Consider the following 23,250-nt stretch of genomic DNA (forward strand, 5'->3'; position numbering starts at 1 on the left):
ATGGAGACACATGTCAATATTTTAAACATTAGCCATATGTCAGGACTCCATTGCTTTTCTAGACAGACAGACAGACAGACAGACAGACAGACAGACAGACAGACAGACAGACAGACAGACAGACAGACAGACAGACAGATAGATAGATAGATAGATAGATAGATAGATAGATAGATAGATAGATAGATAGATAGATAGATAGATAGATAGATAGATAGATAGATAGATAGATAGATAGATATCTTGTATCGATACTCTGTAACTTTCGTCATCGCCACGAGCTGTTTGCCTTCACTCGGATTTTTCTTACGTATTGCTGACGCAAAACACATGTTGCATTTGCAATATGCCTGTAAATTGAACCATCTTCCTAAGTTGCGGACATCAAGCCTTTGCTGCTATGTTACAGTTTTTTTTAATATAAAAGATCATGTACATACACAAAACATTTTAGTCACATAATATTACATATTGGTTTGCTGCTTTACTGCATATTCGAGAAACAATATCTCAACTCTTCTCTTTGGCTGTGTGTCAATAAATATGAAATATGAAAACATTGGTTCTTTTTTAACGTATAATTTTGACCTTTTAGAGCAAAATGAATCCTCTTTAAATGTATGAACAATCTATGAACATATTAATCATTTATATCACAATTATTTGTTCACAGTGGCTTGTATTTCGCGCTGCTTGCACAGAGCATCTATAGAGCTCTTTAGTTTCCCACTGTCCTTGAACGTCTCAATGATCTAAGAGGCTCCTCCCTTTCGAGCCAAGCTGCCTTCCACAGTAAAGGGGAACAAAAAGGCGACCTGACAGCGGTGTCTGTACTCCCTCCACTTTCTCCGGGGTAGTCACGAGATTTCAATGTTCAGTCTGTTCTTTGTAAGTACTAATTTAAACGAACGGTCACATTTGTAACGTTTTTACATTTTGTTATATGACCAGGGACTTTGTTTTTTTAATGTTATAAATGAATTTCTATTAAAGGAGGCAGGAAGAGGAAAGTTGCGTTAGAGTTGTTGTCTGAGCAGATTAGCATTGTGGCTTCGTCGACTTTGAAATAAATTGTGTGACGTTAAATAGTTATTTACCAACGTTTTCAAAATTGTTTTAATTTTTAGATTTTAAACTGCCAAGGCTCAAGTGATTTTAAGCTTTGGATGCTTAACGCTGTTGGTCAAGAAAACTGCGAAGCTGAACTAGTAGCTGCGGTGCTAATAGCAGTTAGCTAATAATGTGGTCATTTCAAAAAATAAATTGAAAACCTCAAACCAGCGATGTTTTAATTAGTTTTTAAAAAAGAAATGCTATTACTTTTTAACATGTCATTTTCTTAATGCTTATAACATTTTTCTTATTGCCAAAGGGGTTTCGAAGACAAAGAAGTGCATGTACCGTTAGCATTTTTTTCGTCAACACAACAGCACTTAGCTTATCGTGCTCCTAGCTTAAATTTAAGCTCGACATTGTTAACAAGATACAGCTTTTTTTATTCTTTTATTTTTACATTTGATTTGCGACAGTTGCATATTTTGAATGGCATAACATTGTGAATCGGAGCGCTACTGGTAAAAGTCTTGTAAATGTTCGCAGGTAACCAGATGGCGGCTATGCTAGCATGCTACTTAAGCTCTTTTTTGCGACAAATCTTGACCAGTTTGCATTAAATGAACCGTCTAGGCTGCTTTTCAACCAGAAGGTAACGGTCGACAGTCTGTTATCGCTGTCCTCACTTTAATAGAGTAGGTACCAATGTTATAAATTGAAGAGGCTAGCCGGTTTTCCTGAAGAAGCTAACTCGGTGGCTGTGCGTGTCTCAATTCTTGTTCGGGTGTCTAAACAGTAAAGCCGTCGACTGCTGTGTGGGCTGAAGAGGAAATGCTGTTACGGTAGAAGTGAACTAGCTGGTAAAGGCCGCCGGAACAATCATGCCTCGTATTTTTTTTTTCAATTTCCTCTCTGGTCGTAAATTCTAGTGGGTTGAATATGCACTTGAATATCCTTAACCTCTCTTCTTGAGGTGGGTGGGTTGGTCAATCAGTAACTGGTGTAACAGGTAAGCTAATTATGCATTCCTCCTTATGAGTCACTACAAGGTGACCCATTTTGCCTGGTGGAGATTAAAAGATGACGCAAAATAGGAGGTATCAAACGATATTGGAGGAAATGAGAATTGTAATAATCCACACTCACTATGGTGGCTACTTTGGAGTCTTACAGATTTTGATTTTCCTGTTAAATTGGGACATTTGTCCTGTTGACCTGCTTCATTTCATAGCCAATTGACGCATGATGCACATGCTTGTCTAGAAATAGCATCAAGGAAATTGGTTCTCCTAAAGCGCATACTGTATCAGCACACAGGCGCTCATTACATGCCACACTGCAGGGCTATGAATGGAATTTTGAGCCATTTTAACCTTTTCCTGCTAAATATGTATAGGAGTATGGGTCCATAGGTGAAATGGAACTGTCATGGATGTCTTTTGGCTCAGCAAAACCTTAATTCGCTTGTTACTGTCATTCTAGAATTAAAAATTAAGTGAGTACATGTTCAGGTGAAGTTAGCCGGTGTCTTGTTTACCTTTAGTGACAAGAAGGGAAGTTCTCAGTCTAGGTTACCGTAACTGTGAAAGGTGAACTCTGTGTACTGTAACATAATGCCAACTTATCAAGAAGGGTTACTGAGGGAAAAGAATGCTTATGTTGTTGCCTGCTGGCATTAAGCCCATGTAACCACAGGGCTGCTGTGAGTGTTGAAAGGTGGGTTTGCAGGTCTGTTCCACAGCTTAGCAGATCTGGCCAATTTGAAATGCAGGTTTTCCTCAGTGACAGTGGAATACAAGCTTTTGTTTTATGGGTTAGCTTGCTACAAAAGCTCACACAAAAAAATATGTTTTGATTATAATTACGTCAAACTAGAAACTTTATGTAAAATCCCTTGTAAAAAAATAATAAATAAAAAAACAAGAGTAGAAGCAGGATTAGACTTTAAGCATTTATCTCTGTATATACTTTATTTTATTTATAACATAGAATGTATAAAACAGGCTTTTAATTGGTCGTGCATCACTACAACTCCACTGGTTGCTATAATGTAAATAAGAAATTCAAACTTGACCTCCTTTCTAACAGTTTTATTGTAGTGTTCCATCGACATGTTCATCTTTCGCAGTTGCGCTGTTTTGTGAATTTTTATCAGCACGACTTTACTCACATCACTCACTGTTAAAGAAGCATACTGTGTTCTGTGTCCTGATTGGCTGTAGGCCTTGTCAATCAATCACCTGTACGGAATGTGTTCCGCTTGTCGAATCTATGTAAATCTTTGATTAATCGCAGATCTTTGTTTTCATCCTATAAAACTGGAGTGACTTTTCTACAAAGGTTTGAACTTTGAGAGTTTGAACAAGAGAGAAAAGGGTGAGACTTCTGTCCGCGAAAAGTGTAGAAAGTATGTAGCGAGTAGTTTTACAGGCTTAAAACACCTACAAGTCTGCTACATGGTTTTCACCTATTGAACATAACCCCCGCTATAAACAGGGGGAACACTAAACATTTCATGTGGCTTTAGTCGATACATTATGTGGGAATGTTGTGCTAGTAAATACATCAGGTGTCTTTAAACCTATAAATTGAGATGGCTTAAAAAAATCAAGCAGCTAAAGCGAACTATTTAAAAAAAAGAAAGCACATCAGCAACAGATCTGATCTGTGTAGATCTTGTGTTTTTTATGCAGCGTTTTTTGTTAATTGGCCTGGTTGGCAAAGGGTTCGTTTACAGTTGTTGCCACAGTACCTCAGATAAAGCAAAGATGCAGGCTCTTCGGCACCAGCAGCGTGTTACAGACTTGCCCTTCTTGTAGATGCAATGGCAAGACTGTCTGCTGAAACTATAGCAACAGGTAGGTACTCTCTGTTTTAAGCTTTTTTATTTTTTTTACCTTCACTGGTAGAACAGGTACAAATTATTTGTTTCATATTTAGTTTGTTTTTATTTTTTTTCATGTCACTACTTAACTTAATTTTCCGATAGGGTTTTGAAATTGGTGTTACTGTGGTCTTAACCTTGCTAGTTGTTTCCTTGCATCCCAGGTGAAAAATTGTTATTTTGTACAGTTCTTTCTCTCTCTCTCTCTCCTTTCACTTGGGTAATATTTTTCTAAAAAATTAAAACTGAAAGCAAATAATTCTCCTAACATGGTATACCAGGATCATATTATCTTAAATGACAAGCAAATGTTTGTTTTCAGCTACAAAAGCCAGTACCTGTGGTTAAAATGTTGTGTGCAGTTTGCAGAGATCAGTTAGCGAATCGGTCGTGATCTTGAGCGCTTCATGTTTTTTTTCTGTGAATGTTTAAAGAGAACAGCTTTGTGTTGCTATGATCTCTTCTCAAGGGACACTTTAGAATTCCCAGAGACGCATTTGTTGCTTGAGCTTATTGTTGATATGGTGATGCCTTTTGCTGATGCTGATGGCTTCAGCTTTGCATTGGTCTTGTGTACATATATAAATTATCAAACAAAATACTTCATATTACCCTATAATATATCAGAAAATTGATTACATTAACCAACACTGTAACCTAATGAGTATTTTTAAAATTTAGAACACTTGTATGGACTGGGACTTGTACAGCATTCCAAATATAAAGTAATATTTATTTGTGTTGAAAAGTTACAATATCATATAACAACCATTTCAAATAAACGTATGCGTAAGCGATACCATGTTTACATTGTGCGCTGTAGTAGCTGTAAAGCAGGGGTGGGCAATTCCAGGCCTCGAGGGCCGGTGTGTCTGCATGATTTCCAGATACTCTTCCCCTACTCATGGCTGATTACCTGGTTCAGGTGTGTCCAGCCAATCAGAACTTGCCAGAGCAGGGTATGCTGGAAAACATGCAGGACTGCGGCCCTCAGTGCCCACCTCTGCTGTAAAGACTAATATCCTTGATCTTTTAAACAAGACATGCAGGTGCAATGTTGACATTTTGCGATGTCTTCAGGTGTACTCGGTGACATCGTTTGTGTACACTCGGTTTTATCCTAAAAAGTCGGACGTCGGTTTCCCAAGACTTTGAAAAATAGTCGAAAAATACCAAAATGTTGAATAAAAGACCAGGGGCCTCATTTACAAAACTTTGCGTAGGATTTGCGTTAGAAGTGGCGTACGGATGAAACATAGGACGTGCGTACGCACAGAAATATTCGGATTTATAAAACCGTGCGCACGCACATCCTACGCATCTTTCCCTTAATAAATCACAACCAATTCTAAATGCAGCGCAGCTTTTGCGGCTTCATGACACGCCCATAGTTGCGCGTAAATGGTCCGTGAAACGCCCACAAATGAATATACATTGATTGCGAAACCATGGCAAACATCGAGAGGAAATGAAAAAAACGTAACTTCACTCAATGTGAAGAAGAATTTATCGTTGACTAGGTGGAAAAGAGGAGAAAATGTTGTTTGGAGGGCACAGTGTGGGCATTACTAATGCCAAAAAGGCACGTGAATGGCAAACGGTGGCAGACGCCTTAAATGCTGTAGCCTCCCAACCTCGGACCGTGGCCGAAATAAAAAAGAAATGGTCGGACATCAAAAAAAGCCAAAAATTGTCTGGCGCTGCACCCCCCCCCCCCCCCCCCACACACACACACACCCCCACCCACACACACCCGTGCCTGCCACGGGTGTGGGGGGGGGACACCGGAGCTGACCCCTCCTGATGAGAGACTGGCGGCAATAATTGGGGAATCCCTTTTAATTGGAGTGGTGACTGAAACGCAGGGGGACGCCGACACGCCAGATGCACCTGGTGACACCCCCCCAAAATCCCGCAGTGGAAGTCGGAACCGGCTCATAAGCCACTCATCCTCGTTTTCCAGCAAGTCTTCTTGCTGTCTAAAGATGCGTTCACTCCGAATTCTTCCATTTGCCACATCTTCTAAGAGCGCAAGATCAGCCATTGTGCGTCATTACGCATTGTGATGGGGCATTTTATTTCCATCCATTTAATTACATCTGACAAGCTACAGATGTCGGTAATAATCGACATGGAAATGGGAAATTGATCAGCGCAAATGTAATTTCTTGTTGCTTTCTGAATGGTTGAAACATAAGCCATACATTGTTTTCTCAGAAATAAAACAAAGTAAAGGCATATGCATGAATACCATAATTCTGTAGCTTATGAAGAAATGTTTTACTATGAAAACAACTTTCCCTAGTGGACAATTAATGCATCTCTCTCTATCTATCCATCTGTCTATCTAATTGCACCTATATCTGCTCTGCCAGACGGACACATTGACGGGAATATCAGTTTTGTTCATTATTTCGTTCTGTTGACTATTATTTATGAGGATGAATTGCACAACATGCCAATATTGCAGAACATGTTTCACTTTTCTTTTTGCAAATAAGTGTTCATTTGAATTTTTGTTGTAATTTTCGTTTGATTTTTTTTTGTTTGTTTCACTGCTGATCGATCAAATGGGTGTTCGTGTAGGCTGTTAATTGTAAGACTTGCTTTGTGAAGTCTTAATGTTATTTATGAGAGGCACTTGACGGCATTTTCCCGTCAAGTTTGCTTTTTATAAATATCAACTATTGCGTAGAGAGTGGCGCACGCCTTCTTTTGTGCGTACGCAAGGTTTATAAATGAGGCCCCAGGTTGTCACACGGACAACCATCAGGTTCATTTTTGGTTGTCTTCCTTGAAATCTGGTTGTCTCGGACAACAGGATAACCGCTTATTTCGACTGCTGTTTTCCTGCAGAACGGCAGGAATTCCTCAGTAATTCACCTCTTCGTTGCAGGCGGGACTGTCGGCGTGAGTAAACTTTCCCCCACTTCCCATCATCTCTTTTTGTTTACACGATCTCTCGCTAGATTACAGGCACTCGCAATCCCAATCTAATATTAACGGTGCAACGAAAAATGACGGGCAATATTGGAGCCATCCAGAGGTATAGTTTTGAGCCAGAGTCCAGCTCGGGCGGGAAAAATGAAGACGTCCGTGGGTGCGTCAGTATGGAGGAAAGCAGGAAGCGTGCGCCTTGCTGTTGAAGGTTCTATGGCACAACTTCAAGCTATTTCAAACATCATTGGTTTGTCTCCTCCTTATTCACAATGATTGGAAAAAAGACATGCTAAGAAATGCAATTTTAAGCTTCAATTTTTTTTATTTTTTCCTCTCTCATCAGTAAAATGCTACAAGGACGCATTAAAAACACCCAAAACAAAATGTTCAAAGAACTGGGTGTTAAATGAGATGATAATGCCTTTTCTGTTTTGTTTCCGTCAATGTTTGTGTTCAGTGTTGTAAGTAGAAGTGTCAATTGGAACCAGATCCCCCACCCCCAAAGTTGTCATTGCTAAGGTTATAGGTGTTTGTCTCTTTTAGTCCTCCAGACAGTGGTCAGTCTTTCAGCTCTGTCTCTCTTCTTTTCACCATTATCTGAGTGCTTTAATCATCCTTCTGTTATCTATGCTCAGTCAGCGGCTGCAAAGCAATGTGATAAGTGGGTTTGGCCATGTAATCGTGTATGCATAGTGGTTATTTTGTTGCTCATGGAAATGGAGAGGTACTTATATGGTCTCCTGCTTCCTTTCTTTGGCCTAGTTTACACTAACACAGCAAGAAAAACAAGGAGTCATCAGAACGATTAGCCTCTGTCCTCTGGGAGAGAAGTGTTAACCGGTTGTGCTAAATGAGGATGCTAAAAATGAAGGTTTGTTTAAATTGCCTGAGCAAATTGAGTTTATACAAACAACAAGTGCACTTGTTTATAAATAAACACAAGTGAAAGGCAATCTTAATTTAATGGGTATTTAAAAGTCTGTAAATAATTACATGATACAAACTAAAAAAACCTTTACTAATCATGAGTTTGGATCTCTATTCATAAACTAATTCTGTCCTTATGCATAGGTTCAAAGTTTACAAACTGCAATTGTCTGTCAGTGTTGTGATTTTGAGTTTCTGTTCCCAGTCAGTTCAACGTACAGGTGTGTAGATGTTAATGTTGCTACTTTTTAGGTTAAGAAATCTTTAGTTGTATTTACAAATTTTATCTTAAACTACTAAAAGAAAATAAGTATTTGTATTTGAAATTCTTTGACAGGAGGAAGCCACTTTGCGGATAGCAACAGAGATCAGTGTATCTATAGGGGGTGTTTTAAATTTTGCACGTCAGTCTCACTTCTAAACTTAATCAACAGTATGTACCCACTGATGGGTCTTTAAAAAAGCTGCTTTATAGAAACTGAAGTGATCAAGATCCCTGTACTGTTTTTGGATTAGTTTACTTTACCAGACAGTTTGGAGTTCTTTTTTGCGGATTAGAAAGTAGAATCTCTCAAGCTGGTTTTGGAGTAATGAAACAAGTGGTAGCATGCCAAGAAATGAGTAGGTGTCGCCCTCTGCTAGTTGTACTTAAAATCCAAATATTCAGGTTTCTATGGAATCATGGTTTTTCCTGTCTATAAAATACAATGATGGTCTCTGATTGTAGGTTCACAGTCCCTCGTGTACATAAAATTAAGTGGTAAATGGCATATGCTTGTTTAGCGCTTTTCTACCTTCCTCAAAGGCCCAAAGTGCTTTAGTCCCATTCACACAGTGATGGTGGCTCCACTGCTGAACAGTGGCACCAACTGTCCACCAGAAGCAACATTGGGTTCAATGTGCCCGAGGTGATTTTGACGTATGTGTGAATAAGGTGGGAATCGAATCTTCTGATCAGTGGCCCGCCTTGCTCTTTGCACCAAGCCCGCCTCGCAAATTTAGCTTCCTTATCAAATGACTTACTAGCAAAAGACTAATGCGATTTTATTGCAAGTCTATATATCTTTTGTGTGGTAAACAATGACTGAAAGGGGAGAATAAGAGATCCCTACACATTTATTTGAGGTAGGATTGTGGAACAAGTAGCAGGGTAGCTAAACCAGGTGTTTACTTGCACAGTGAAAAGCTTGTGGCAGAGCATTTGACTGTTTTTTTTTTTTTTTTACTTTTAAGACACTAATCAAAGGTTTACAGCAAACATTCAGATGTTTACTCATCAGTTTGTTTTGCAGGGGCATTTTGACCTTTTTAAAAAGCTTTTCTGATTTGACATGGATTGTGCTAGTAGCCTTAACCACGTTCTACAATCTTGTGTAGAGCAGTCATTCAACATCATCTGTAAAGGCAGTTGTTGCAATGCTGAATGCAGGTTACAGTGCAAGTTGATCTGAAAACACAAGCCACAGAAGCTTTTTTAAAGATCAGTCCTAAAATTGAACTAAAGTCAGAAAACAAAGTAACAGTTCTTTAAAACTAAATTTTTTTAAGTCCATGGTATTATTTCCATTAATATCACTGTATTTGTTTTTTTTTTGCGGATTTGAAAATTTGCCTGTACATTCAACAAGTACCCAAATTCAACATTTTAAAGAAACTGAAAGTTATTTCTTTGTTGTGTAGTTGGGTCAGTTAATGGTTGCTAAGATCTTTTGCCAAAATTTGGACAACTGGGCCTAATGGGATTTGCAAATTGACATAGATGTAGGTTAAATCACCTGAGGTAGAGGTAATTAACTCATTCATGTGCTGCTACAATATCAAAATTTATTTTTGAAATAAAAAAAAACAATTTTAACACAATTTCAAACTGACAACCTGCCTTTTTATTGTGCTTGAGCAACTTTTCTGTTTAGTGTGTCTCTGTGATTATGACTACTCGGATACCACTTAATTTTAATTTGTTTGGATTTCCATTTTGCTCCAGGTCTTGATGACCTGAAATCATTTTTGTAAGCTTTGTACCATCAACACATTGTTGAAGTATGCATACAGTGCTGTGAAAAAGTATCAATTGTGCAAGTTCTCCCACTACTCTACTTAAGATGATAGACCTGTAATTTTCATCATAGGTATACCTTAACTGTGAGACAAAATGAGAAACAAATCCAGAAAATACCATTGTCTGTTTTTTTTTTTTTAATTAAGTTTTTTTATTTATTTAATCTATTTGCCAAAGTATTGTGGTAAGTAATTGGTTCAATTCAAAAGTTCAACTTAATTTAATTCAGGTATATTTTTTTAAGATTATACTTTTTGTAGCTTGAGGATTTTCAAAGGTGGAAAAAAGAGAAACTTCACTGGGCTTGTTTACCTGCTACTTTTTGTTTCTGAGCTTTCACACTATGTGGGGCAAAGGCAGGTTGCTTGTACACTACTACTGTTATATACTGTTACTAAACGTTGCAGTGAAGAAAAATAAGGCTGTACTGTTTATCAGAAGTTCTGATCAAGCACATTAAGGTAAAATCTTTGTGTTTTAAGTCTACTTAACATATTCTCTTAACTTTCAGTCAATAAAGACTGATTTATTCACAGTACAAAGTAAGATGTCTCAATGGGACATGGCAGAGGTAGCAGTAACGGCACTAAATGTTAAATAATACTGTACCGCTAATGCAGAGTTTGAAGAATTGATTGATCTGAAGGTCAGTCGTCTACATGGAACTTTAAACATCTGCGCTTGAAAGGAATAACTCTTTGGCCAAAAACTTATGTTTTATGTGTTTGCTTAACTATTCTATTTTGAATGTTGGATTTGGTGATCAAATGTTGGTCTGCACTGCATGAAGCTTGGAGCATATCCAGCAGTGGGGTAGCTCTCAGTTTTGGATCTCAGAAGTAGAAAATCCCATGATGATAAATTGGGCCGGTTTGCTCGTTTGCACACAAACGCTAGCTGTTTCGGTTGATGCTTCACACAGACAGATGCTAGGTCTCTTAGATTTAACATAACTATGACCATCTTTTAGTGTACTTCTGTTTTGGCACGCTATTCAGAGGTCAGATCAATGCTGTACTTTATATACACACATGTGCTTACACTGTTTTTTACAAAGCAGACTTGAAATGTTGACCTTTTTAAGTCTTAAACAGTTATTTTTAGAATGAAAGAAACAAAAACAATATTTTTTAATTCTACTTAAATTTTTATGGTTGTCTTCCCATAAAACCCAACACTATCAAGCAGGTGGGATTCCCTCTTATCTTAACAACTACGCTTTCTTTTGACTTCTGTGTTTAACATTTTCTTTTATTTGGCATTGCTTATCCACTGTTAATGTCCTCAACATTTTTGTTAGCCATCCAGCTGTTGTCACCATTACAATATTCAAAATTTATCATGCTTTTATCTTAATATTGAAAAAAAAATCCTACTTTGATACTTTTTTAGAATAAACCTTATTTAAGCTAGGTCTGTAGCCTTGTCTAATATTTTACATGCTCAAATTTAAAACACTTGGATCTCAGAGCCATTTAATTTAATCTTCTGTTTCCTGAACTTTTGTGAGGAGTCGTCCACCGCTCTGTGCTAATTCCTTCTCTGTCCCCTTTGACACACAGGGCATGTGCTGTCCCTGCCACTTGACTGGGATCTCAGACAGAAAATTAGCCTGCCGGCTGCTTCAAGGCAGTACAATCTGGTCATGCTCAGGCTGACTCCAGACAAAACACCACAGAGTGCCACAACTTCAAACCGCGATAAAGAGAAACATGTAATGCTTCTATCTTTATCAAGAAATAAAAATAATAAGAGCTCAAACATTTCAGTTTGTTTCACCTCCCGCCTTTAAACCCCTTTAGTCATAGGATTCAGACATTTGTCACATTCTTGGTTTTTTATTTTTTTTCTAATATGAGACAGTTATTCTGTTGTTGCACATTGCCATGTCTGGCGCTTATTTTCAGACAATTCTTTTCTATTAGATAAAAGTGCTTGTTTGGTTTTTGTGTGTTTGTTATAAAGAGCATTTGGTTGCTTTCTAGTATGATTTTTGGGACTGGTCTATGTCCCACAGTAACGCATCGCTTTCAGTTTGGCATATTAGTTGCTTTGTGAGTTTGCTGCACGCTCAATGATAAAAGGTGACACATTTTGCACATGATAACATGACAGTGCATTTTTAATTTAAGGCCATATATGGTTTTAAATTGCTTCTCTTTATGTTGATTTTCATCGCCTGTTTTGGACTGGCTGCAGTTAGACCAGATGACTAGAGAAGAAAGAACAGTGTTTGAGTATGTCACTGTATATCGTTTTTGTTTTGTTTCACTTCTCCTAAGGTTGGAGAAACTGTAGGAATTGGTTCACCGTAGGCGTAGCAGTTTTGCATTATTTAGATCAAAATTACACCAGTCATTAATCTTTAAAGCTTAATTCTCAGACTTGAATCATACAAATGAATCATGCCACACTGGTTTACTTGGTAAATCTACTCAGGAATAGTCTTGTGCTTGAATGAAATGCATCAATGTTGGTTTTTTGCCTACTTTTTGAGGAAAAACTTTTAAAAAAATGAATTTTCTGTTAGAATTTAGATTTCCTGAAACTAATGCCATCCCAAACGCCTTGTAACTGAAAACTCACTTCTAAAGTTTATTGTATGCTACATACACACTGGGTATGTGACGTGCTCAGCGGGTGTTCTTGAATGTTCTTTAAGCATACAGAGTTTACACTGGACTGGCACCAACCGGTTATAGCACATGTACTCGCCATAGCAAGCGCCTTGGTGAGAAATGTGGGCCAAACTTTTGCTAATATTGCGTCAAGCTTTATTTTCACAGTTCTGTTCCCATATAAGAAAGACTTGGTCATAATTCCGGCCGGCCGCAAACAGTTTTAAAAACTTGCAGTGACACATGACCGCGATGGTATTGAACCCAGAAGCCTGAAACGTCTACGTGCCTTTTCATTGAAAGTGGACACTTTAACGCGCGTGTCCTAGCCCAGTGTGAGCGTAGTATTAGAAATCCTGCCTTATGTCATCTGCATAAAACATGCTCTTCACATGCACGTTTTAAGTAACATTATTTAATTGGTTGGGGGTGGGGGTCAGGATTGGTATGATCTTTAGTTTTTAACCTGTTTGTAGCACTTGATAAATTTCACAGCATGTATTGTCGAGCAGGCCACAAGGATCAGCTATGATTTTTGGTAGTCTTTCCCCCAGTCTTGGAAACCTTTTAACAGATTTTACACGCACAATAATGGAGCTGTTACTCATTCCTTTCTAGTTTTTCATTTGTTTTGTCCATAAGCTGGCCGAGATACTTGCTGCAAAATTTTCATTTGTAGCCCTCAATTTGTGTAATATATTGAATCATTTCTTCTATATATTATGGATTTATCTTTTGAACCAATGAACTACAAATGTCTTTTGGTTTGTGTTGCAAAAAAATTACAAACATTCAGCTATGATGTAAAAGTCAAATGTAGACAGAAGTAAGTGATTCCAGTCAAAACCAGATGAACTTTTATTTAGTTATTTTTTTACTGGCTAACTTGATGATGCTATACATGGATTTAAATTCATTCAATGATGCAGGTTAACAAAAATGGTGAGACTTGCACATGATTGACAGATTATTTTTTTATATACTGTGATGCACTTGATAAACATCACTAGTCCTTATTAAGTCATAAACAAGCTGATGAATTGTTTTCACTTGAAGGTTTCTAAAAGAAAAGCAACACTGTATACAGCTGCTTGTTTCCTGTGTGGTCAAAATGATTTGCCCGCCTAAACAAATTGAGTTCTTGTGGTTATTTGTTCCTCTTGAATCTATAGAGTACAACTCCAAATCCATATTGCATACTTTTGCATGCAATCCAAATGTGTCTTAACGCAGCTGGTGGTTTTTAACTTGCTTCCTTATAAGATTGTAGCTTAAAAATTAAATGGTCTACAAATACTTATTTCCATTTTTAAAGTGTACATTTTATGCATAATTCAGTATTTTAGCAATGCATAGCTGTTGGATGGGGCTTGCGCCCAATTGTTTTACTAATGCAATGCCACATTGTTCATGTTTTAGGGAGTTATATTCACAGAGCAGAAGTGATGTGTGCAAAAGAGCCCTGTTCCTGTCAGTGACACTGCATGCTACGACACGACAAAAAGCTGGATGAGCTTTGGCCTAAGAGTTATCAAAGAGAAGCAGTACTGTCTTAGTTTTTTCCTTGCTAAATGTTATTTATTTTTTATTGTTCTTGCTTAAGTAGTACATTTATTTTTCCCCAGTACTTGTAAGTACTTTAATAATGCCCCCCCCCCCATGGTCTGTAAAAACCTTTAAGTATGCATATTTAGATGAAAGCAGAAGGACATGCTGCTAGAAAGAAAATGTCTATTTTAACTGGGAACTCTAACGGTTACAATTTTTCTAGTTTTTTAGGGTCTTGGTAAAGTCTTTTTTGTTTTTACAATTCTAAGCACTTTTAGGTTCTTGCTCCTGGTTAATGTTGGGAGCCATCTTGCCTGTAGCCAGGTAACCAGTAATATATCCACATATAGATATTTGGATCATTCACAATTCAAATCTTATACCATAAGCTACAACCCTCCCATGGTTTTGACAGATTAAGAGCAATTTAACTCCTCTTTCTATGATTAAAACATGGCTTACAAGTCAGTTCATCCTGTTAAGTATGAACCTTTTAGCATAAAACAGTTTATTGAAATTCAAAGATGGTTGACCATCATGAATGCATCTTTTAAAACTGATTTTGGTCTTCTTTTTTTGGAATTACCAGCAGACAACTTAGTCAGTGAGGTTGGTCAAAAAGGAAATTCGTTTAAGCATTTGCTGTAAGAAAAAACTTTAACTTAAGTCTCAAAAAAGATGTATTGGTCAGGGCAATGTGGATACAACCAATATTAACTGGTTAAGCTGAATAAGTAAAGATAAAACATGTAGATGACTGGAAAAGTGGGGGTGGGAGATATGGGACTGAAGTCTCAATGTGTTTTGAATCGTTGCCCACTTTTTTTTTATGCCCACCTTGTGACTGCTGTCTGTGACATGGTGCTGAAGTCCAGGCTCTGCACCCACCCACTGCTTTGTGTATGTGGCCGGTGTCGTTCTTTACTCACATCCCCCCTCCCATGTTGATCCGAGACAGTTGCAACCAGTTTGTGGCAGCTGAGTTTAGACTGCCGTGGACTTGGCAACCATTCGACGGCTCCCTGGCTATTTACAGACCAGACGTTACCTGTTATGAGAGGGAACATTATGAAACCATCCATGCTGTGAATATTATTAGTTTCCACTCAGTAAAATTAGAGCGACTTAACCAGTGTGTTTTTGATTTCACCATTTATTTGCTTCAAGCTGAAAAAGCGCAGCGTTACATACATAGTATTAAATTCTTGAGAAAAAACATGTATATATATTTTTTTACATGTATAGTGTGGTGAGCAATTCAAGCCTACGACAAATGAGGGTTTTTCAAAGCTGAACAAAATGCGCAGGGAATAAAAAAAATTCTTGTGACATTGTTTTTAGCATTATGGAGAAATGTTTATGGTTTAAGAGTTTAAGCATACTTGAAATTTTAACATTCTGACATTCACTTAAATGGCCATCTCCAGGTTCCCTGCTTGATTTGACCCTTTTTTTTTTGTTGTTTGTTGTTGTTTTTCTCTCTGCAGGGTTTCTGTGTTGACTCTAGCCGAACCTATATGGCGTGTGTGACCGGAGAGTTCTGCCAGGCACAGCACCTCACCTCAGCGGAGAAGTGAACCGGCCGCACTGTAAAGGACTACGCTACCCAGAAACCCCCCTGACCGCCAGCACAACAGGAACTGCTGATTTATCCAAAAAGCTCCTTGGGATTTTGCGTAGTCCTTGGCCTGACTGCCCCGACTTGTCCCAGTCAATCTGAAAAACCGCTGCTTTCTAATTTCTCCATTACCAGCCAATCACAAACAACTCTCCTGAATGGGGTAAACTCATTGGATCATTTGTGGAAAGCATAATCATTTTTTTATATACTTTTTTTTTTTTAATTTAAAGAGAATTTTTTTTTTTCCATTCTGTTTATTCACCCTTTTTACATCCCAGATTACTGTGGACAATTTAATGGTTTTTGTTACCTTTTTCTGTGCATCATCCCACCGTGAAGACTTGTTCTCCTGACTCATCCTCCCCCACCCGTTGTCATTTTTATTTATTCTACCTTTCTCCTATCAGTTTTTGCTGACTTCTGAGCCAAAAAAGAAATCACTTTTTGTAAGATTTTTGTATTGTAATTGTTTTTTAAAGCCGTCTCGCCAACATGAACCGCCCTGCAGCAGTCGAGATTTCCTACGATTGCATGACGTTCCTCATCACCCACAATCCTACCAATGCCACACTTAACAAGTTCACTGAGGTATGTTCTTCTTCGTCCGTGTTGGTTTGCGTGTTTATTTACAAGCGGTGTCAAACTCTTTGTCTTCTCGTCTGTCAGGACCTGAAGAAGTTTAAGGTGAATACACTGGTGAGAGTATGTGAAGCCACTTATGATAAGACTCCAGTGGAAAAAGAGGGAATCCATGTGCTGGTAAGGATGGCCATCTGAATGAGTGGGTAGTAGCCATTCGGGGCCTCAAAACGTTAACCGACTTGTTTTTTTGTGGGTCCTTTCGTCTAGGACTGGCCCTTCGATGACGGGGCCCCTCCCCCCACGCAGATCGTGGATGACTGGCTCAAGCTGCTCAACACCAAATTCAGAGAGGAACCTGGCTGCTGCATTGCTGTGCACTGCGTGGCAGGGCTGGGCCGGTACGTCTCATTCCGTCCACCAACATAAACCCGGCTGCTTGCATTCATATTCATGTTTCTTCTAGCTCAAGTGTGTCAAGTACATCCTTATGAGTCCGTCAAAAAGCTGCTGACTGAAAATCCCTTTGCTGCGCGGTTCAGTTTTATAACCAGTAAATAGCTATGCTGAATAAATAAATTGGAATTTAATGTACTGGGGAGAAGTTTTCCACCACAGCTGCTTCTTCACTGCAGAAATGGAAGAGCATTAAGTTGTAACATGAGTAGCTTTGGTGTAAGAAGCTAAGAAACATTCAAGTAGGCTTTGAAAATGACATCAGTTTTCTCTGTCTGCTCTGGATACTTGGACAGAAAAAGTAAAAAGAAAAAAAGTGATTTAATTGCTGAAGCAGTCCATTTTTTATCATTTTTACCCACCGTGTCTTATCTGGTCATTTTTCCAGCAACAGGCCGTTCTTTTTTGGGTTGAAAGTGATGTTTAGATGTCATAGTCTGACCTAGTAAGATTCCCAAATCAAAATGTTTTGGAAAAGCACCAGGTGCATGATAAACCCATGACGCTGCTGGCAGATTAGCAGAATCAGTGCATGTGTGAAACAGTCTGAGTATTTTGCCTGTCGTCGTCTGTTTACTCAGCATTATCTAGATGGTAGGGAGACTTAGCTAGCGAGTAAGCAGAAGCGCTTCTGGTGCTGTGAGGTCAGGGAGTTCATAACTGCAGGGCCCCGAGGATCTGTTCAGTTTCCTGCAAGTCTTTCTCCTTCACCTTTTCACTCTTCTAAAACTCTCTTCCCGCTCTGGATTTAGTCTAAAGGCCCGTTCACACGGGACGAATTTCGCCCGCGATTTTCGCCGACGTTTAACGCCTCGTGACTAAACAAAGGGCACCAATGTGAGTGTGCACACCGACGCGAAAAAACGCCACAAAGCGTCACTTTTTAAAAAACGCCTCGGGTTCGTTTTTTTGGTTTGACACGCCGCGTCGAAAACTATACGACCAATGAGAATGGCGCTTTTGCACACGTGTCTGGATCTTCTGAAGTTACAGTAAAAAACAACTTTGGGCCGCTCAAACATCAAACTGCCTTACTGAGCACACATACCAGCGAAGAATATAGATGCCAAGTAGCGTCTACTAAAATATCCCCGAACCAAGCACCAGTTGGAGCAACTGGTGCTTGAAATATTCATGTTTTTTTTGTATGTTTCTGACAAGCACGTAAATACTTGCTCTCTTCTTCTGAGTGAAAAGCGACTTTAAGAAGCGTAAAGTTGCGCAGCGCCACCTTGTGTGTATATTAAAAACCTGGATAATCAGAGACTCTCGGCTGGCTGTTCAACAGGTGAAAGCCCATATTAACAGATTGAGGCCATCCAATAAATTGGGATTCTTATTCTAGGATGAACAGCAATCATGTATCATCAAAACAATCATTCTACCTCACAGTGCCAACATGTATCATTAAAGGGCCTGTATCACTTAAGCCTTTATAGTAAACATTATCCATGGAGAGAAATTAGACTCAGTCGGATTTGTGCGTGCGTAATTCCTGATTTGTGCGTAAATTAGGATTTGTGTATGCATATTCTTGCTTTGTGCGTGCGTAAATTAGGATTTGTGCATAAATTTGGATTTGTGCGTGATTTGTGACTCACATAATAAGTTTTGTGTATAAGTTAAAATATAAATTGAAAAAAAATACAAAATGCAATTTTACGTATGCACAAATTAAGATTACAACAGCTTGAAACTACTTACACACACACACACATCTTTAAAAAACACGCACGAATCCCTTGTTACGCACACACGAAGCCAAAGTTACGCACGGATCTACCGTGAGACTGTTTTCACATCTCACAAATTCGTCCGTAAGTGCTGCGTTTAAATACCAGTGGAATGCTCGGTCATTAGAATTTTCCTATCAGCCTTCCCTTCTAAATGTATCCAGACAATGACTCAATCAATACATGAAGACAGTAGATGTTAGTGTTGAACATAGAGGCTACTTACTTCGGGGCGCTGACCACCGAGATGGGCCGCCATTCTTCCCGTGACTCTCTCAGTCTGACTGCCTTTTATTTTTCCGGAAGAATAAAAACAGTGCCCCCTACTGGTCGTTCCTATTACGCATTTTGTATCAATTCGGTGTCTTGGAGAATAATATACTTTTAATATATATATTAGCGTTTAAAAGTGAACGTCATATTCTCAGAAAATAATTTTTATTTTCCTTTAAAGTTTTTCTAAGCCGTTCTAAACCCACTGAAGGAAATACGTTTAGAAGGGAAGGCTGATAGGAAAATTCTAATGACCGAGCATTCCACTGGTATTTAAACGCAGCACTTACGGACGAATTTGTGAGACGTGAAAACAGTCTCACGGTAGATCCGTGCGTAACTTTGGCTTCGTGTGTGCGTAACAAGGGATTCGTGCGTGTTTTTTAAAGATGTGTGTGTGTGTGTGTGTGTGTGTCTAAGTAGTTTCAAGCTGTTGTAATCTTAATTTGTGCATACGTAAATTGCATTTTGTATTTTTTTTCAATTTATATTTTTTTAACTTATACACAAAACTTATTATGTGAGTCACAAATCACGCACAAATCCAAATTTATGCACAAATCCTAATTTACGCACGCACAAAGCAAGAAAATGCATACACAAATCCTAATTTACGCACAAATCAAGAATTACGCACGCACAAATCCGACTGAGTCTAATTTCTCTCCATAATTATCCATGTATATAACGTATTACCTTTGGCACACTAAAGAACAGATTAATTAAACAGGATTATTACGTAGTTCATTTTCCTACCTAGAAGTGAGACGACTTGATCTGAGGCACAGGCTTTCAGGCCGTGTGGGTGCCGCCCATTTCATGATGGGTGCTCAGAGTGCAGGGTTTTAGAGGAATACTCTGAAATGAGTGAACGGATCAAAATACCTCTCTGGGGTTTCTTTTTGTGAAGAACCAACGTTGTAATACACGTAAAAGCTCAAAGTTGGTTTTGCATGATGTAGACCTTTGAAAAAGTACTAGGTCTAAAATGAATCCTTGGGGAACACAGCACTTAATTTTTCTTGAGGTGCTCACATCCCCAAACTTTCAGACTTGATCTATTAAAAAAATAAAACCAGGAACAAACTCTTTGCCTGTACATAAAATATTGTAGATATGTGAACGGGCGCTTCCATCCAGAACCAACAGGACAGTTTCTCCACTGGTCACCGGCGTTTTAAAGGCACCTAGGAAACATCCGTCTGAAGGGAGAAACTTACTCTACTTGACGGCTCTTTTAAGTCCTGTGGGTCCAGAAGGCCGGTTATTGGGGGTAAAACCTCCAGCATGAACTAGTTTGTCTTGGGTAAAAAGAACAAAAGCCAATTCTTCTGATGCTGCCTCGCTTGACCAGAACATAATGGATATACACTTCTATACAAGGCCGATGGTCATGAGGTCTCACCCACGCGTGACGTGGAGATGTTACAGCGCAGTGTCGGCAGCATTAAGAGAAGTTGTGTGGAATTGCAGAAGTGTGAAAGCAAAGCGACAGATGTGCGTCATTTGGGCGAGAAGGGCAAACAAAAGTCTCCTCTGACCAGAAGAGCCCAGTAAAGCCGATCATCCCAATAACCTCTGGCGGTTTGCATTTTTGTGACATTCCAGAGGATTTTATTCGTGGTATTTGTTGAATCGCTCTCCTTTTTTAATGATGTGATGCAGAGCAGAAGAAGCTGTTATGTTTCCATTGAACATGATCAGGCTCAGATCTTTGCTAGCCAGTGCGTTGGACTTTATTTATTTCTTTTTCTCACTCGAACTCCCCTCTGTGGAGGAGAAGGCTGTCTTACGGTAACTTATCACTTTGTGTGTGGAAGTGTGAATGCAGCACCACAGCAGGACGGCGGTGAACTTGTGCACCTCAGTCGATTTCCCAGGCTCGTTTCCCAGGTTCAATCTCCCTCCCCCCCCTCCCCCGTTCACCACTTTATTACTATTGAACCACGTGAAATTTGACATTTGAATGTCCTGTCTTCTTTCTCTGGCTGTCTGCTCCAACCTGGATTTCTCCTCCTCCTCTCAGAGCTCCAGTTCTGGTGGCCTTAGCCCTCATCGAAAGCGGGATGAAGTATGAAGATGCTGTTCAGTACATAAGGCAGTAAGTTGTGCTTCTTAACCATTGATGAGAGAACTGGACTGAGTGACTCCTCCCCCCTCATCTTCCAAACAGGAAGTACCTGCTGGCTCCAAGAAGCCAAAATCCCATCGACTTCTATATAGAAATAAACAGCTGTTACTCAGTCATTCTATTTGGTCACAATAACCATTCTTGATCTAAACCCCCTTCATAAAAATGTTCTTGATAATCCTTTTTCCCCCATATATTTTTCCTTTATTGCAAGTTATGAACTGGCCAATCAAATACCTCAATAAAAGTATGCGGTCTACTGTCCAACGTTCGGGGTGTGGCCTTCTAACAAGTTCTCTTCAGATTGGCTCCAGTAATTGCCATAGAAATGGTGTCCGTATAAAAAAAACACAACTGAATTGACTTCATTTGGGTTGGAATCAGAAGTATAGCATTTTACTCGGCCCAATTCTCTGAAGCAGCTAATGATCCAAACTTCCTGCAGATCTCAAGCTGATGGAAAAAAATACAAATTTGAGCTCTTTAGCAGTCTTCTAGTCCTCATATGAACTTCCTGTCTTTTTCGGGTCTTCTGCTTTTTTTTGCAGGAAGAGACGTGGAGCCTTCAACTCCAAACAGCTTCTTTACCTCGAGAAATACAGGCCCAAGATGCGCCTGAGGTTCAAGGATAACAACAGCCACAACTGCTGCATGCAGTAGGCTCTTTCTGCGCCGCGGCCTAGTAAGCGTCTAGTCAGGAATCTTCCAGCATGGAGATTATAAAATAAAAGAAATATTAAGAGTGCTATCAGTAATTATTGTGATGAATTGTTAACACTGAGTCGTGGTGAATTGATCCGAGCAATTGAATCCAGATGTGGGGATCCACCAGCCGAACCAATGAACGGAAGGTCAAAGCACACAGAAAGGCCCGCCTCCTGCTTCTAATGTTCTACACGGGGCCAGAATGTTTCAACTCAAGTCCATCCTCTTTTTAGTTTTGTATGTTCAGTTGAAATTATGGAAAATTCTATTTGTTTTTTGTGAACTTTTACACAGACATGGTGATGGTGGACGAAATGTTATTGTCCTCTGATTTCCACTGATTAGGCCAAAAGAAGAGGAGAAAAGTCCCTTTTTAAAACTCTTTTTAAACTTTGAACACATTGTGACTGTCTTTTTTTTTTTTTTTTTTTTTTTTTGCACAAAACCCAAAAGGTTCACCTGAAGATGCAGTAGTGTTTCCTCTTAACATTCACTTGTTTTAGGTCACTCAGTTTAAGGATTCACAGTCAGAATATGACTATTTATTCACATCTGGCAATTAGTTTGGCAGGGAAAGGGCACTTTGTTATTCAATAGTTTGTTTTCTAATTGTTTTGAGAGCCATGTTTTCTCTTTTTTTTCATTTCATTTTAAGTTCTTGTTGGAGTGCAATAATCATTCAACCTCAGAAAAGCCAATCAAAACCCTGCCAAGCGTCTCGCCACACTCAGACGCAGAAGCGGGCACAGATGCATTTCAGACGGGATCCAGGGAGTTACACCAGAGGGGGAAAAAAAGAGAAAAGAATCTGCCACACCTTGTACTTTATCTACTAGAAGTGAAACGTCAACAGGATTTCCAGAAATATGCATATTTCAACTTGTATACACAGGAGCCTAAGATCCAATCTGATCGGGTGGAGAGGAATGGAAATGATCACTTTTTTATCATTGTACCCATTTTGAAAATATCCCCAATTCGTATTGGTTCTTTCAAGATAAATAAATTGAAATAAAAAGCATTTCTGCCTTTTTTTTGTCTTGGAGTTTCAACCTGGAAATGAAATGTATGACTGTATGGAATGGGGGGAGGGGGGGGCATGTGGGGCGGATGAAGCTGCTCCAGAAACGTCCCTCGCAGCCATTTAGGTTGGTTGTGAAATTGAGTTTTGCCAGCCTTTGAGGAATACTTTCTTGAATAGTATGTGCTCATCACAGGCAGCCTGCATGTTCTTTTCCACTGTGGAGGGTGACTCAGCACCACGTGGAAAGCACAGGACACCGTGGTACTGAGAAATGACTCACAGGCTTAAACTGGTAATCACGACTCCAGACAGGAGCCAGCTGCGCCCTCTGCTGTTCAACAAGGGAACTACAACGGTTGTACTTGAAAATGAGTTAACATCTTCATCGTTTTACTTTGGTATTTTTCTCTACGATTATTCTGAAGACGATGCCTCATTGTTAAAGTTTGGCCTCTCCTGTGTAGCTGATCCTTTACCGACTACCAGGTAAACAGTTCTGAGTAAATCTGTCAAGTGAAACCTTTTTGCTTTGCATCCAGCTCATTCATTAACACTGCGTAAACAGGAAGTTGTAGAGCTCCAGCGAAACATCGTCAAAGGGGTGTAAAGCGGTGCCCCCTCAAGTCCAGCTTTGTGTCTCTGCTGCTCTATTTACAGATGCAGAAAATGTGTCACCGTACGCCACCGTCATGAGGCTGA

At 39.2% G+C, this 23,250-nt stretch overlaps 1 protein-coding gene across 1 annotated transcript; it reads left to right on the forward strand.

The window, feature by feature from the left end:
* Nucleotides 1-728: 728 nt before the first annotated feature.
* Nucleotides 729-22,548, forward strand: LOC101164411 (protein tyrosine phosphatase type IVA 2). Its single transcript, XM_004073870.4, has 7 exons — nucleotides 729-888; nucleotides 15,517-15,810; nucleotides 16,130-16,238; nucleotides 16,317-16,409; nucleotides 16,500-16,630; nucleotides 20,718-20,792; nucleotides 21,371-22,548. Exons 2-7 carry the CDS (start codon nucleotides 15,806-15,808, stop codon nucleotides 21,480-21,482), a joined length of 525 nt encoding a protein of 174 aa, XP_004073918.1. The 5' UTR covers nucleotides 729-888; nucleotides 15,517-15,805; the 3' UTR covers nucleotides 21,483-22,548.
* Nucleotides 22,549-23,250: the final 702 nt, after the last annotated feature.

Source organism: Oryzias latipes, chromosome 11 (assembly GCF_002234675.1).
Source record: "Oryzias latipes chromosome 11, ASM223467v1".
NCBI classification, from domain to species: Eukaryota; Metazoa; Chordata; class Actinopteri; order Beloniformes; family Adrianichthyidae; genus Oryzias; species Oryzias latipes.